Source organism: Pelmatolapia mariae, linkage group LG23, assembly GCF_036321145.2.
Source record: "Pelmatolapia mariae isolate MD_Pm_ZW linkage group LG23, Pm_UMD_F_2, whole genome shotgun sequence".
Taxonomy (NCBI): domain Eukaryota; kingdom Metazoa; phylum Chordata; class Actinopteri; order Cichliformes; family Cichlidae; genus Pelmatolapia; species Pelmatolapia mariae.
In genome coordinates, this window is record NC_086246.1 from 40,327,536 (window position 1) to 40,344,301 (window position 16,766).

The 16,766-nt window shown below is 38.7% G+C and overlaps 1 protein-coding gene across 1 annotated transcript; it reads left to right on the plus strand.

The window, feature by feature from the left end:
* Positions 1 to 14,938: 14,938 nt before the first annotated feature.
* LOC134620698 (duodenase-1-like) lies at positions 14,939 to 16,425 on the plus strand. The gene is made up of 5 exons (XM_063466962.1): positions 14,939 to 15,214; positions 15,299 to 15,449; positions 15,547 to 15,679; positions 15,808 to 16,065; positions 16,163 to 16,425. Exons 1-5 carry the CDS (start codon positions 15,157 to 15,159, stop codon positions 16,328 to 16,330), a joined length of 768 nt encoding a protein of 255 aa, XP_063323032.1. The 5' UTR covers positions 14,939 to 15,156; the 3' UTR covers positions 16,331 to 16,425.
* The last annotated feature ends 341 nt before the right edge of the window (positions 16,426 to 16,766 follow it).

A 16,766-nucleotide genomic window follows, 5' to 3' on the forward strand; every position in this document is an offset into this window, starting at 1 on the left:
CACATAGAGAAAGACAACCTTTCACACTCCTGTGTGAATTTAGAATCACCAGCTAACCTCACTGCATGGGGATAGAACCCATGCGGGCCTGAGCATCACTTATCACTGTGGTCACATCAGGCCTCACACGTGCAGGGCAAGACTTAGGCACTGTTATCTTGCTGGCCTTGTTGAGAGCAGCCACCCAGTCTCTCATGTCGGTCACATCATTGGCTTGCAGGAAGTACCGTCACGAAAGTGCATTGATGACAAAGCAGAACTCTGTCTTGGGCTTTTGCTTCGTTGTAGCTTCACTCACCTTAGAGATGTAGGTTAATTTCAGGCTGCCAGGCTCTACTGGGCAGGTTCTGAGGGTTATCCAGTTCAAATAGGCTGCACAAACAATTCAGCTTCCACGTGCTTAAATACACCTGCAACAAAAGGATGTGCATGGGCAGGTGGGGGAATGACTGAAATGAGAGTGGTGTATGTGTCTGTCATTAACCCACAAGTCTGAGGAACAATGCCAGTGTTATCCGTGCAGGTGAATATAGTGCAACACAGTTAAACCCCACTGTTCAATAGGGCAATGGCACCACCTACTGTCTCAAAGGCCCCTCTGCACGGACTAGTAATGCCAAAGGATTATGGGTAATCCTCAGAGTAGGAGGATTCACGATCAGGTAATGGTATATCTCAGCCTTTCCCAAAGCTGAGACTGCTCAGACCCTCTTCAAAAGCAGAAAATCGCACGAGGCCTACCCAATCTTAAATCTTTTTCTAATCAAAAAATAAGAGAAAGTGATGTATTTCCTTGAATATGTTTTTTTAAAAACAGCATTACCAACACAGACTGTTAGTAATAAATCGTTAATACTACGCAGTCATATGCAAGGTGGCTACCACTGCAGAGGGAATATTAGCAGCTAATGTGCAGTAAGTTTAGGTCAGAGTAATGAATAACAATTAAAATTCACCACCTCCCATAACCAATTTTGATTCACTTTTTATATAAATAAATAAATGTATATAAATATGTAACTCTACACACTTCTAAAAATCTCAGACTGAATTTGGTTATTACTGCGGTTCGCCTGCAGTACCTTTGTGACCCACCAGGGGGCCCCAGCCCACAACTACTGGTATAGCTGATATCCCCGTGTTGGTGTTGTTCCTGCATCATCATAACAATGTCGATCCATGATCAATAATACCACTGACAAATCATTTCCACCTGACACCACGGTGTTGGGCATTTCAGCAGGTTGCTGAGATTTTTGCTCCACACTGTCGACGATACTCGTATTTGAGCAAATTAAGTAAACAAATTGAATTACATATAAGTTTGATCACTGATATCGAAATAGTTATTTTTAAACAGTTGTTGGCTTGGGACATCTTAGTTAGTTTTATATATATATATATATATATATATATATATATATATATATATATATATATATATATATATATATATACATATATATATATATATACAGTGTTGGGGAGTAACGGAATACATATACCGCCATTACGTATTTAAAATACAAAATATGAGTAACTGTATTTCATTGTTCTGGGAATCCATCCTACCTGACAAACCATCCTACCCGTTGTTTCTGCGCATGCGCACAACACGAAATTAAGTGGCGAACCGTTCTACCTTTGTGAATATTATCTAGAAAAATACTCTGACGGGTAAAATTAAGTGCCAAACCATCCTACCTTTGTGAATGTGACCTACAAGCATACTTTAACAGCTAAAATTTAGTGGCAAATTGTCCTACCTTTGTGAATATGAGCTAGAAGCATACTTTAACGGCTAAAATTAAGTGGAAAATCATCCTACCTTTGTTAATAAGAGCTAGAAACATACTCTGACGGGTGAAATTAAGTGCCAACCCATGCTACCTTTGTGAATGTTACCTATAAGCATACTTTAACGGGTAAAATGAAGTGGCAAACCATCCTGGCTTTAAGAATATAAGCTACAAGCATACTCTGATGGGCAACGTTAAGTGGCAAACCGTCATACCTACTTAAATTTGTGCTGGCATTACTCTGTGACAGCAGAAATGTGCATAAACTACCTATGGTAGGACGTTTTGCCAAAGTAGGATGGTTTGTCAGAACACCGTTACAGTTACCGTTTAAAAAGGTGGTATTTAGAATACAGTTACTTTGTTGAAATAAATGGATTACACGGCGGTACTTTCCTGTTTCATATTGTGGCGGGTCAGGCCTGTTTGGGTTTTGTTTGACAGCTATGTTCTGTTGTTCCAGGCGGCAGCGTTACGGTTGCCATGGTGACTAGTGATGGTAAATTCGATTCTTTTTACTGAATCGAGTTTTAATGAGTCACTCACCAAAGTGAATCGGATTTCTTGAGTCATTTGAGTCACTGAGTCAGTTGACCAGAGAGTGTAAAAATGTATATTTTCACTCAAACTTAATTTGTTTCTCTTTTAATGTAAATCCTACTGCTAAGATGAATGATTGTAAAAGAAAACAACTATTTTCTTTAGAGCAAAAAAGAGCAAAAAAATTCTAAAGGGAACATTTATTTATTTTTATTTTATTTTATTGGTATTTTCCTTAAATGTGTCAAATATATATTTTCTCATCTAAATGTCCACTGAGCTGTGAGCCAGGGGGCGGTAAAGTGCCTTAACATTGGTTGCCAACCAAGAAGAAGAAGAAGAAGAAGCTGTGAGCCAGGAGGGAGGGGGTTAGTGAGTGAGTGATTCGCCTTATGCTATGGCTGTGTCCCAATTCAGGGTATGCACGCTTGAAGTACGCACACTACGCGTACTACGGACGGTGCGTACTATAAGTACGGGAAGTGCGGAAGTGAGAGGCTTGTGAAATGGGACGGTCTAGCCTTCGTCGCGCTGTTCAGGTTGCCTAGCAACCATGATACTAACCGCGAGAAACGTGTCATACAGCAGTGTGTGACAGAAATGAAGGAGAAAAATGTTTTGTTGGTCCTTCATTTTTGTCATGACATCACTTTGATTAGTTGAGTATCTGAGGCTGAGGCCACGGGACTGTAAAACATGATAGTTGGGCTTCATTTCTGTACTGAACAGTCATTTCAAGATTAGTTAGTAAATAACAATCAGCTAATGTTGTTCATGAGACTAAAATCATCTCACTGTGGTAATGTAAATATAATATGGCCAATATTATATGTATTGTCAGATTATTATGGTATATATATATATATATACATATATATATATTTTACAGGATATATTACAGCAGTGAGCTTGAACTCTGGGTCAAAGATTTAAGTTGCAGTTATTTATATGTCCTATCACCTTAAATCTTCACTCAAAGACAAGTACCTTTGACAGTGTATATATAGATGTATTATACATAAGAGACAAATATTGTTCATCTAATATGTTGGCATTATTACTAGAGATGGACCGATCCGATATTAAGTATCGGTATCGGTCCGATACTGACCTAAATTACTGGATCGGATATCGGCGAGAAATTAAAAAATGTAATCCGATCCATTAAATATCAAAAAAGCACCTCACAAAACTTGCGACACGACGTAACTCGGCTTGTAACCGTAGCACGTCGAAGCAGTGTGCTCACGTGATAGAGCGGCTGTGTTTATTTGTAGCCTCGCTAGCAATCCAGCATTTCATCTCCGAGGACGTTATCCCAGAGAGAAGTAAAGCAAGTGTGTAAGTTCATCTCTGAATGTTTGTAAAGCGTACCTACGTTAAGCTTAACAACCGATATATGGAGCCTCTTCTCTCTCCCTCTCTTGCTGCTACTTCAATCGTGAAACTGCTTAATGATCAGCTGATCGGCTTTTCTGTCGCGAGTCCGTCTCTCTTCTTTGTTTTTGGCCCACTTTGCACCAGAAAGAGGAAACCAGCGGCTGAACAACAGCAGCACGTTTAAGCTTGATAAGCTGTTGTTAGAATTTATTTAATATTACTTTCTAGACCAGGATCCTTTTCTACGTAGCTGACGGCTGGTAACTGTGCAGGGGCGGATCTAGCAAAGTTTAGCCAGGGGGGCCGATAGGGCATTAACAGGGAAAAGGGGGCACAAAGACATACTTATCTTTCTTATTCTCATTTAAAATGTCTAGCTTTTAATAAATAATTATCTGAATCTTACACCCAAAGTTTTAATCTGATGTAAAATGTATAGAAGTCCATTACTGTATATAGTAACTGTTAAGTCTAATATACCCTAGAAAGCTATAGTACTTTTTCCTTTGGGAAAGTACCATCTGTGCAGTCTGCAATTCTGTAGAAGAAAGATGTTGAATATATTTAATTATTCTTGAAAAATAATTTATTTCTGTGCATTTTTTTCACACTGCATCAAATTAAAGTTGATTACGTCGATTAAGCATCATGAGGTGGAGGGTGGGGGTGGTTCCCTTTTTTTTTTTTTTGCTGGGAGTTTGCAACCCTATTAGTTAGGTTGCTTAATATTTCTGCTAAGTACTTTTTAAAATACCAGAATAGGAAGGATGGAGTAGGTTTAAGTTTATTAGATTGATCAGTATTGCTGAACTATGAAATATTTTGGGTGCAGTGTATTTTTTACATACAGGTATAACAGAATAGCTTTAGTTTTGTTGTTTATTTAAACTTGAGTATGAACTTATACAAAATGCAGCAAGATATTAAAAAAAAAACAGTTTTATTGATTAAAAAACACTATATCGGATTAATATCGGTATCGGCAGATATCCAAATTTATGATATCGGTATCGGTATCGGACATAAAAAAGTGGTATCGTGCCATCTCTAATTATTACATTTGGCTCAGTGCTTACATATATGTGTAAAAGGAAAATGTAGGAGCTGTGAAAACTGTTTCTGATAGAATGAAGAGTAGACTGATATATTAAATATTCCTTTATTGGGTGAGAAAATCAGACCATGTCATAACTGCTTTAAGTCATACAGAATAGATATCAGAGCCTTAAACAGGCTGACTTCTGCTAAATGGGTCAAACTGGGCAGAAAGTATACAAACACATAACATCCTTATAGAATACGATGTAACACTATAGATCAACTTACCTCTGAGTATATAAAGCATATAAACAATTACAGCAATGTGATGCAACAAACACAGCAGTAATACTAATCCAAAATACTCAAAGCTTCATAGAACTGAAACAAACATTTATTTTTAGGTCCATTCTGCTGCTGATACATACTTTAGGTTTCTGAATATTAAACTTGTTTCTGCCTTTCATAGTGTGTAACTTGAAGGCCCTGAGTACTTTCTCCCACACTGAAAACACTGGAATGATAAAATTATTTGAACATTACCTAATAAGACTGATTCAGGACAGACAATTAGTTATGTTAAACTTTCCTAGCAGTCCTTCACAAACAGGGAACAGTCTGTGTAGTCTCTCCATCTGTCAGCTGCTGCTGGCTCTTCCTCCTCCTCTTCCTCACACACTGCTGAGTTTGTCCTGGTGGATCATCAGGGGTGCAAAGCCTCACAGATGATGTGCAGCAGTGGGTCCCTCAGTCTGTCCTCACTCTGGACACTTGCAGTCGTCACACATGGAAATCAAATGTGTGATAAGCTGCAGGATTCAAACACAAGTGTAACTTATAAATACATGTTCATACTTTTATTCCACAATCAGAGAGAAAGAAAAAGAGAGAGAGTGCAGGACAGACAGACAGGTGACAGTCTCAGGTGTATACACTGCTACAAAACAGCACAAGAGAAGGAGGATTTAGTGTTTGTGTTATTACGAGTGCTAAACAAGAAGAGTTCCAGATGGTCCAGTGGACACATGTGTGACTCCTGTGATTAAAGCATCTTTCTTTCAGCTTAACGAGTGAACCGTCAGCTCGTTCAAACAGACGTTAAAGTCCGTTTGGCTCGACACCACCAAACAGGCAGCAATATAACATAGCTAACATTAACAGTGCAGTGAATCCTGCTTGTGCCGTGATATTCAGGACTGCAAACCGAGCAGCATCACTGACTTTCAGCTTGTTGTGTTTGTGGATGACTGACTTTAATTATCCATAAAATCATCATATTCTCTGTAAGATTAAGGTCGACTATATATATATGTTTAGAAGTAAAGGCTTTAAAACCAAGTTAACGCTGAAAGTGCAAACATCACTAATGTCACATAACTTTGCTGACATGTGGCCAACAGTAATGTTTTAATGTTCTTCATTATTAAACATTCGCACATAAATAAGTGACATCATATTCAGTACTTACTTTTGCCAGTTCATTCTTCGGCCGCTCCCTTCTGCCGTATTTTGCGGCAAAATTATCCACACCCACCGCCGCGCTATGAACTGTGGGATATACGGGACCACGAAGCGTGCACCGGACCACGCTTGATATTTGGGGAAATCGACGGCGCATTTGGAGTATGCATTTGAAGTACACTTTGAATTGGGACAGCAGTCGTCGCGTGGCGGTGACGTATTCGCACTTGAAATGCGTACTTTAAGCGTGCAGACCCTGAATTGGGACACAGCCTACGATTCAGCACAGCAAGGGAGGGGGTGAGTGATTCATTGATTCGTTCAACTCGTTTGAGCTGTGAGCCAGGAGGAAGGGGGTTAGTGAGTCCTGAGTGATTCGCTTATGCTATGATTCAGCACAGCAAGGGAGGGGGTGAGTACCTCAAATGTGCTGTTAGCATGCTAGCTGTGCGATGCTACTGTGAACCGAGGAGCTATTGTCTTGATGTGAGCTTCTACTCAGGGTTTTTTCTTCCAGTTCAGAGCAGGAATGTTTTTGTTAATAAACTGGCTGTTGTTTTTTCCCCCACAATTTTAATTATAAGCTAGATATATTTCTACTAATGGAATTAGTTTGCTAACAGCAACAGGGATGAGTCAGTGAGTCAGTTGCGCTTGTGAATCATGATTCACGAGTCAGTAAAGTGATTCTCGAGTATTGAACGATTCGTTCACGAATCGAACATCACTAATGGTGACGCTCTCTCTCTGCGACTGTGTGTTTCCTGGGTGAGAGAGCGCCTTTTTGTTGTTGTTGCTGTGCTAAGCTAATAGGCAGAATGCTACAGGCATCGCCCTAAAGAAATTAGCCTTATGGGCAGTGTAGTCCGTGCTGCAGGGAGAATGGACTGCCATACCCGTTATGTGTCTGTGAGCGCGAGGAGGGAGAAAAAGGAGAGTGGAAAAGTACGAGCTGTCACCGAGCAGAAATGGGAGCTGGAAGCATGTAAATATAATAATAACCACTGCAGCCAAGAAGAGTGCCTGACGAGCCCAGTTGTAAGTAAGCTATTAAGACTCGACTGTACACTGTATTCGTGTTTTCCTCCGAAACAATAAGTTCCGTTGCAGCAGCCTTTCAACGCCTCTCTCTGTCTCTCGCTAGCAAAGTTGACCCAGACAACAAAGTAAAGCTATTTTTCGGCTATGAGCCCGACATGGAACCCGACGTATTAGCCAGAGGTCCCTTTACTACGGTTCGGAGCCGCGGACCTTCAGTAATAGTAATAAATCACACAGCAATAGTACATTCATGTAGTTGTAAAAAGTAATCCAAAGTATTCAGAATATGTTACTCTCGTTGAGTAACGTAACGGAATACGTTACAAAATACATTTGGGGCATGTATTCTGTAATCTGTAGTGGAATACATTTTAAAAGTAACCTTCCCAACACTGTATATATAGCACTAAATCACAACAGCAGTCACCCTAAGGGGTTTAATATTGTATAATAAATAATAGTAACCACTTGTTTCCTGATGATGTTCCTCCATCTGTTTTCTTACCCTGTTAATTACACCTTCATCCCTCTCTTCCTCACACTGTTGTTGGACTGCAGTCCCTCCTCCTGCACATGTCCACAGCTAGAGCTAAAAGCAGCCTCCAGTGACTGTGAGGGTTTACGTTGTTGCTGTTCTGTGGACGGTTCTGCCCAGTAACTGTGGGTAATTGACACACCTTTTCATTTTTGTTTGTCCATCTATAGACATCTATAAAGACAAAGATAAAGAATATTATACTGACACATTGGCCCACAACTGTGTTGCCTGGTATGCCAATTTACCAGTGCAGCCCTGTTCATCGGCATATGTCTCTGTAGCACACAAAGGACCTGATGCATGCAGCGTTGCAGGAGCAAATTATGTTTATCTGCAATATTTCCAAATACTTTTGCTTTGCACAGCTTTTCAGCTGCCTCCTTCAGATCCACACACCACACAGCTCTCTCTCATCAGGTCCCGGCATCCAACTGTAGTAGCAAAGGCATGACCAGGTGATTGAGAACAGCTGTGGGAGTCAGTTTCCTCCTACACCACACCCTGAAACCCACTGCTCCACCCCTCCCCTGCAGCTGAGCCACAAACCACTCCCACTGCACCATCTCCTTCACTGACAATGTCAACCTCTGCTGAGAACACACCTAGTCATTCAGATACGATGGTATACATCCACATAGACTTGGAGCAAAACTTCTTTCCCCAAACATCTCATACTCTATTATCCACTTAGGTACCATCACAGCAGGTGAAGTCAATTCATCAGAGTCATCACTCACTCAGTCTGACCAGCCCAGGTACTACTGACATCATTTGGGTCCTAAATGGTGGAGATAGGACCCCAAGTAAACATTATGAATCCCATATTGAGAGCACTTCCTTTATAATAAGGAACCACATATTTTTTGATCCCTTGAACTTCTCACCGTCTACACAAACATCACTATATAACTTTCCCAAATCATAATAATTAACAACATCATTATAAATAACAACAGACCAACAACAGAGAGTGATCAAAATCTGCTGATGCTACCATCACTCCCAGCACTTCTTAATGTCAGACCATTAGCAAATAACAACAGGGCTCATAACACAGGGCTTGTTAAATATCACCTGCTAACCATAGTTTTGGATATTACACAAAAACAGGAGGGACGGTGGGATCGCTCTGATACATAAAAACGTTTTTAGAGAGTTATTCAAATTTGGAATATTAAAGTTTATTAATTATTATCTCTCTTAGAAACACAGTGAGCAAGTTAGATTCCCCAGCACGATCTCATATCAAGCATTCATGTCAAGGAGGTTTAATTGTTATAAAGCTCTATTTGTGGGAGCCTGAGTCCTTTCATGTCATTGCACCTGCCTAACTCTCTCTCTCTAACTAAAATAAAGTTCCAATTTTAAGATCACTAAGACTCATGATAAGCTCTCTGATGAGTAGATTTTAACAGCTTCTACAAGGTACTGAATCATGGGGTGTACTCAGTTTTTCACAGGCTCCTTCTTATTTTTTGGTTGTTTCTGTTAAATGAATAAATAATCTGTCTGATGTGCTGCGTTGTCGTTAGTGTGAGGTTTTTCTAATTTTAAGGCCTGCTAGGAAGCAGATATTTTTTCATGGCCTGATATGTAAAATCTTTTTGACTTTGTTAATGACTCAGTGATTATATACTGCACGTGCTCCAACTCCAACTATAATATCACAGTTATGACTGCAGAGAGTTTGAGCTTATATCTAAATCTGAAGATGTTATTTCCTTGTTACTTCTCTGACATTTCAGGTGGTGCCTCTGCTTTCTTCACTTGTTAGACAAACTTTTTTTTTGCATAAAACAAAAAGAAAAATAAATATGTAATGTCACAAATTATAGATTTGTATATAGATGATATTTATATAGAGTGTTCTTCCTGATAAGGAAGAGCTAAGAGAGACATATGTGGAACAAAAGTGATAATAGTGATATATAAGAAGAGTTATTTATGAAAAGCACAGAAAGACTGCTCAGTAATGAATAAAGTTCGTGATTCCCAGCTAAACAATTGTAATTTCATTGACTTCCCAGGAGTAGCACATGCTGTTCCAAGCTCTGATTTGTGTTTTACAAAATATTACAAATGTACAGAAAATTACACAAGAGGCTGAAGGTCTTGAGGGAAATCAGCGGTGTTATTGGCAGTATTGTTAGAAAACAGTGAAGAAACAATAGTTTCTCATTCATTATTCTTCCAGGAATATTTATCCAGTGTTATTTGGGGTGTCTGAGATTTTAAGAAGGCTGATGATCACACAGAGTGCAAGTATTTGCAAACATACTTATTATAATTTAATCTCTGGCTCTCTTCCACAGCGTGTCTTTGGCTGTCTTTCCCTCAGCCTTGTTCTGTTGGAGGTTTCTTCCTGTTAAAATGGAGTTTTTCCTTCCCACTGTTGCCAAAGCGCTTGCTCATCATAGGGGGTCATCTGATTTGGAGGGTTTTCTCTGTATTACTGTAGAGTCTTTACCTTACAATAAAAGCACAGTGTAATTTACCCCCAGGGTTAAATATTAATTACACTTTAATACTACCTAAAATACTTAGTTGCATCTTGTGAACATCTGCTCTGCTAGCTGATTGAGTGGCTTGTTTTGTACACCTGACCAAGGAACTAGGGATGGGAATCGAGAACCAGTGTTCCAGTTCCTTGTCATTGTTAGTCTGCTTGTCTATTCATCCCATTTATTGGTTCTTGTACTTAAACTGCAATCAGCTGGTTTCAGTTTGTGTCTTGAAATGTGAGCGTATGCAGACTCCAGACCAGCAGCCAGAGCCTGAACTTCAATTTCAGCAGGTAACAAACTGATGAGCAGTCAGGCTGCAGCCTCCATTTCTACCTGTTCATGTTTCTAAAGCAGAATCACGGTGATGATCGCTTTAAAACAGGGGTGTCCAAATCCAGGCCTCAAGGGCTGGTGTCCTGCAGGTTTTAGATGTGTCCTTGATCCAACACAGGCGATTTAAATGGCTAAATTACCTCCTCAACATGTCTTGAAGTTCTCCAGAGGCCGGGTAATGAACTAACTATTTGATTCAGGTGTGTTGAACCAGGATTATATCTAAAACCTGCAGGAGACCGGCCCTTGAGGTCTGGAGTTTTACACCCCTGCTTTAAAGTCTCTTTGTGCTGGCTTTCATCTTCTCTTTGTGATGTGGGCTTGCATGAATGTAATATGATGTTTGGCGATAGTGGTGACTTTCAAAGAGGAGCCATTGAGAATCGATAATGAAATCAGAATTGCTAAATTCTTATCAGTTCCCATCCCTACAAGGAACATGACTCAAACACTGTCTCCTCCACACAGTCCTCATTCATAAAATGCATTCTTAAAATGCCTGGCCATTACGGCCAACAGGTGGATTCATTTGAGCTAACAACCAGTGAAGAACCAACCAACCAACCCAGTGACTTCACATTCTGTACTGCCACAAGATGGTGCTACACTCTAAAAACTGCAACTTCAAACTCTTATTTTGAAAATCCAGCTTAACAGACAGAGTTCATGCATGACAGTTTTTTGTTTGTTTTTTTAAAGTAGGGCTCCATGGTGTAAATTAGACTTAATACTTGTAGTGGTTTATGTCCACTTTAAGCATCTTGGTACCAAAAATACCAAAAATAATTCTGTAAAAATACAAATAAAACAGCATCATCTAGCTTATTATAATATATTATAGCTGGTTTGGCTTAGCATAATAGCTTCATAACTTGATTTAAGTTATGAACGAATTTGGGATGAGTCGTAAGAGTAAAAAATGAGTTATCATGCAAAATACCAACTGATATTTCTGTAATAAAGTTACATCTGTGTTCTAAACATTCGACAGAAATCACCTGATTTAAAAATATGGAGGAACATGAGGAGCAAAGTGTAAACATTACAAAAGTAAAATGACATTAAGAGCAGAAAACTGAAGAACGAGTTTGTTTAAGATATTGTGTGAAAATCACCACATAATAAAGGTTTCGGACTCACACTGTAATACAGCATTTATAAAGATATTTATGAGGCCGTCTACAGGTTCAGATCAGAAATGAAGTCAGATTAATAGTGCAAACACACAGTCACTGAGACATCAGCATAAGTGAAAGTGTTCTGAATGTGAACACAGATGTGAAAGATGAGTATGTGCGCAAATGTTTTTCAAGTAACTATAATGACAGCTCATCTGAATGCTGTGGTTTCTGTGTTTTATCTAGTTGGCTGCACTGAGGTGCACTTTGATAATGTCACTTAATTGTGTTAAGTCTTCAGTTTGCCTTCTTTACTTTGCTGTGTGAAAGATCAGAGAAAACAAGCCTGGAATGAACAAATCCCAAACTGAGTGAACAAAAATAGAAATGACGGGGAGAAGGATATTTTAGGCTACAATCTGTTGCTTATTGATTATATGCTGTGTACTGATTTTACTGTCTGTTGTCATATTGGATGTTGCTTAAGAATGCATGCAACACAGTGTAAAAATAAAGCACATTAGGTCATCTTTTTATATGGAAACCTCAAAACCTCCAAACCTCCAAAAGTCAATCCACCAGCTATATTAGTATGAAACTCTCGGGTGCACTGGGCCTGATTACATATAAGGAAGCTTGCAGTAATATGAAATAAGTCCCAATTATCAACTTGGGGTCATCTGCTGGAAGAAAGTGAGAAGTAAAATTATATATATTGCATTACTGGCTGAAAACCATATTCTGGTATTAGCAGTGATTAGCAGAAAGCAAACCAGACTTAATTTTTGTGAAGACAGAAGTTTGACATGACTGTTCAATGAGCAACAACTGGAGAGGAAACACTGACACAACAAAACTGTAATCTGCTAATGATCTTACTTCTGGTTTCATAGGGCTGGATAACATTTGCTGAAGTACTTACTAAATAATTTATCGTTAATTAGTAAGCAGTTAACTGATATTACACAAATATGTGTCAGAAATGCAAATTTAGCAACTGGTTGATTCACACGAGAGAAAACCAACTAATATATGTAGGTATATATGTCTTTCTATGCTGGCACTAGCTTTACACGGATGTCATCTAGCTTTGAAAATGCTGTCAGCAGGTTTTTCTGGTTTGTTAGATCCAACAAAAATCACTTAATTTATAAATGTGGAAGAAAACAGTATGTCCAAAAAGAGAGTGTTAAATTATAAAAAAAAGTCAAAGCAAGCAGCAAATGGTGGTAATATGATGATGACTGAGCCACACAAATGTGTTTCAGACCATTGGCAGAGCGAGGGGGTGGCTTACTGGCTTTAAGCCCGGGTTGTTTTTTCAGAAGCCCGGGGTCTTTTGGAGTGTAATTTTTTTCATAGTTAGATGCCTGACTGACAACTGTATAAAACAAAAACTACACACAATATTCGAAGCACATAGTGCACACTGTGGGAATTTCCGACTGTGCGTAAATTCCCCCCTAATTTTGGTATGATCCGAGTTGAGGCACTGGGCGACTGAGCACCGCACTTAAGCATGTGAGCGAGGGGGGAGAAGCTGCCTGCGAGTTTCCTGTAGGAGAAGTGCAGACAGGCAGACGGAGGAGAGCTTAAGTTTGACCAGGTACCAAAGCAAATCATTCGTACTGTACAAATAATGTAAATATGACGGTGTATCACAAAAGATTGATATCAAACTGATCACTTGACCCATATTACATTACTTGCTCTTGGAGTGAATCAACAAATGGCGAAATGAAAAGCCGAACAACAATGCTGTTTTTTTGTTTTTTTTTTAGAGAGTCGTAGCTTACATGTGTGTTTATTTCATATTTTCAGTTGTTACCCTCCACGGCTAAACAAAGCACTGTTATGTATTGATGAACACAACAATGGACATAAGGGGCTTCTTTCTTAATTATGCTTTGTATGTTGTTCAATTTATTTCTATGCAAAACAAGAGAATTTTCAATACACAGCAGTATATTCACAGTTGAAACCAGATATTTACATACACTTTTTTTTTTTTACTGTTACTGTTAAACATCAATTTAGAGTAAACTTTTTTGTTATAGATAAATAAATATTGAAATATCTTTTGAATTAGTTAAATGTCAGAATAAAGAGAGAGAGAGAGCTGTCTATTTTTTATCACTTTCATCAAATTTAGGAGTACATATACACTAAGTTTATTGTTAATTAATAAGAAAACTCCAGACGATTCCATTCTGAGCTTAAGAAGCATCTGATAGGTTAGTAGAGTCCATGTGAGTAAATTGGTGGCACACCTGTGGATGCATATAAGGCAAAACACAGAGCCTGTTTCTTTGACATGGGAAAATCAAGAGATATCAACCAAAACACCAGGAAAAGAATTGTGGACCTCCGTAAGTGTGGCTCAATTTTGAATACATTTTGGTGCCATTTTTAATTAAGAAATACAGATAGTTTCTCTCTTTACTCTTAAATTTAACAAATATGTTTTTTATATTTATCAATCTAAAAAAAATGAACATTTAGTCTGATTTGATGTTACAATTAAAAAAGTGTTTGTGCTTTTATCTGAAGAGTATGTAAATACCTGGTTTCAACTGTATATTTGATGATGTTGGTGTTTGGCTTGATTGTCAGCACAAAGAGAGAGAGAGAGGAACAGAGAGGGAGAGAGAGAGGAGAATGAGGACAGAACAGAGATGGAACAAGAGCAGGTGAGACAGACCTGTTAGTCAAATGGTTGTTTGCCAAAACTCATCAGAACATGTATCTAGTACCTAGTGTTTCTTTTTAGGTTTGTTATTTTTCAAATTCTATGTTTTTTAAGTTATGCAGGCTTGTTTGCACAACAAGGCTAAATAATTATATAAACCTTTCTGAATCTAAATAGTGTACTTTGGTAGAATTAAAAAAATAAGTGTAGTGCAGGTCTATGATGATTTTTAGTGTTTTGATTCTGGTTCTGTCTCGGTTAAGTCCTAAAGTAGTCCTGTTTTAATTCCCGATCAGTTCTGGGTCTGGTTGAATTGGGGTTTAGTCCCTGTGTCCTGATACAGCCCTGATTTTTTCTGCATTGCTGCTTAGTTAACCCCGCCCCCCCAATCCCACATGCATACTACCCTTTAGGGCTAAGCCCCGGGTGTATAAAATGTCTGGCTCCGCCTCTGTTTCAGACTCACGAGGCACTTTAATCATGATAAAAAAGATCATGTAAATTGCCAAACATGAAAACTTGCGTCGCATAAATAATGTGGTTAGAAGGTGTTACTTCCTTTTTTAACTCTTATGCTACGTTCCTGTACCCCTAGACTGGGGCGTAACAGAAGGTAAATTAAGATTCATTGTAATCATACTTGTCAGTGAGACAAACTGCTGTATAAAAGGTTCACCTCGACACTCAAACACATGGTAACCATTTCGCTGGCATCATGCTCGGTCTGCAGAAAAGCCTGCTCCTTCATCTTCTGGCATGCCTTGGAAAGCTCGGTAAGAAAGCTTTGTTATTATTCTCTGATCATTTAATATGGCATTACCTACATTTTCTTTAGTTTGTTCTTTTACTTTTTTCAGCACATGGAAGTCACATCATACATGGTGAAAAAGCCCCCCAAAAATTGATGCATTACATGGCCTCTGTGCAGAACAACAAGGGTGAACATGTTTGCGGAGGATTTCTCATCAAGGAGGACTTTGTAGTCTCGGCTGCACACTGTGATGGCTCGTGAGTAATCAAACATCTTTTGCTGTAATCTCTGACTCATGTCACTGAAACGCATTTAGAAAATGTATTGATTTCCTTTCATTGATTACTCCTTCAGCAACCCCACACACGTTGTTCTCGGCAACCACAATCTCAAGAATGGCAATCATCAAAAAATAAGGATTGAAAAAAAAATCATCCATGAAAATTATAAAGATGTTGGACTTGGTGATGACATCATGCTGATTAAAGTAAGTACATGTTCATGTTCACAACAGTTTTACATGACATATTTGCGGTCTTATTATTCTAATTACATTGCAACAAAAGAGCAATCATAAGAAAACTGGCATTTTTACTTTATGTTGTTTGTCTCCAGTTGTCTAAGAAAGCTCATCTAGGCCACATGGTACGAACAATTCAGCTTCCACCTGAAGAAATACACCTTCGAGAAAACCAAGTGTGTCAGGTGGCTGGATGGGGAAAAACTAAAACTGATGATGATAAAACTGCTAACGAGCTGATGGTGGTGGACGTGTCTGTCATTAACAAACAAGTCTGTAAGGACCAGTGGGGTAGGCTTCCTGCCAACGTTGTCTGTGCAGGTGGATATGGCACAGACAAAGGATTCTGTCAGGTATGTGTTCTGTTTTCACTGAAAGTTAAACTTGTGTTCCATTAACAAAAGAATCATTTTTTTTAAATAGAAAAATTGAAATCTTTGCTCCTCACAGGGTGATTCTGGGGGACCTCTGGTGTGTCAAGGGTTAGCTGTTGGCATTGTTTCTTATAACCACAATGGTATCTGCAATTACCCAGAAGAGCCCAACGTCTACACCGACATCACAAAATACCTTCAATGGATCAACAAAACTGTGACCGGCAGAAACAGTTTGGTGTAAAAGTTTGGCTTTTGCATACTGAAACTTAAACATTTTGAAGTGGTTTTCTCTGCTTGCTTTGTCATCGTGACCAAAAAATGGAAATAAAAATGCATCTGACAAGCCGCAGTCTCATTTCCTTTATTTCAGTGTCATTGCCAACATATGAGTTAACAAAACAAACAAGAAACTCAGATACTATGTGAAATGACTTTTTGTCAAGTGAATGTTAGATAAGCTAATATCAAGGCTATCACAATTATCCCTTCAACTTCCTGTTTTCACAAAACTACAGTGATGCTGTTAGTGCCAGCTGACCAGAGTAGCTGTCAAAGCGGCTCTTCAGGTTGTTTTGTTGCTTTAATTAATTTATTATCAACAACAATATAAAATTATGCACAAAATGAACTACTAATGTAAAAAATGTGTTTTTATTTATATATGTTTATTATATAAA

Coding starts and splice junctions, on each gene's coding strand:
- LOC134620698 (XM_063466962.1), top strand. CDS start 15,157: ATGCTCGGTCTGCAGAAAAGCCTGCTCCTTCATCTTCTGGCATGCCTT. Junction 15,450..15,546: donor GCTGCACACTGTGATGGCTC/GTGAGTAATCAA, acceptor TTACTCCTTCAG/CAACCCCACACACGTTGTTC. Junction 16,066..16,162: donor CAGACAAAGGATTCTGTCAG/GTATGTGTTCTG, acceptor TGCTCCTCACAG/GGTGATTCTGGGGGACCTCT.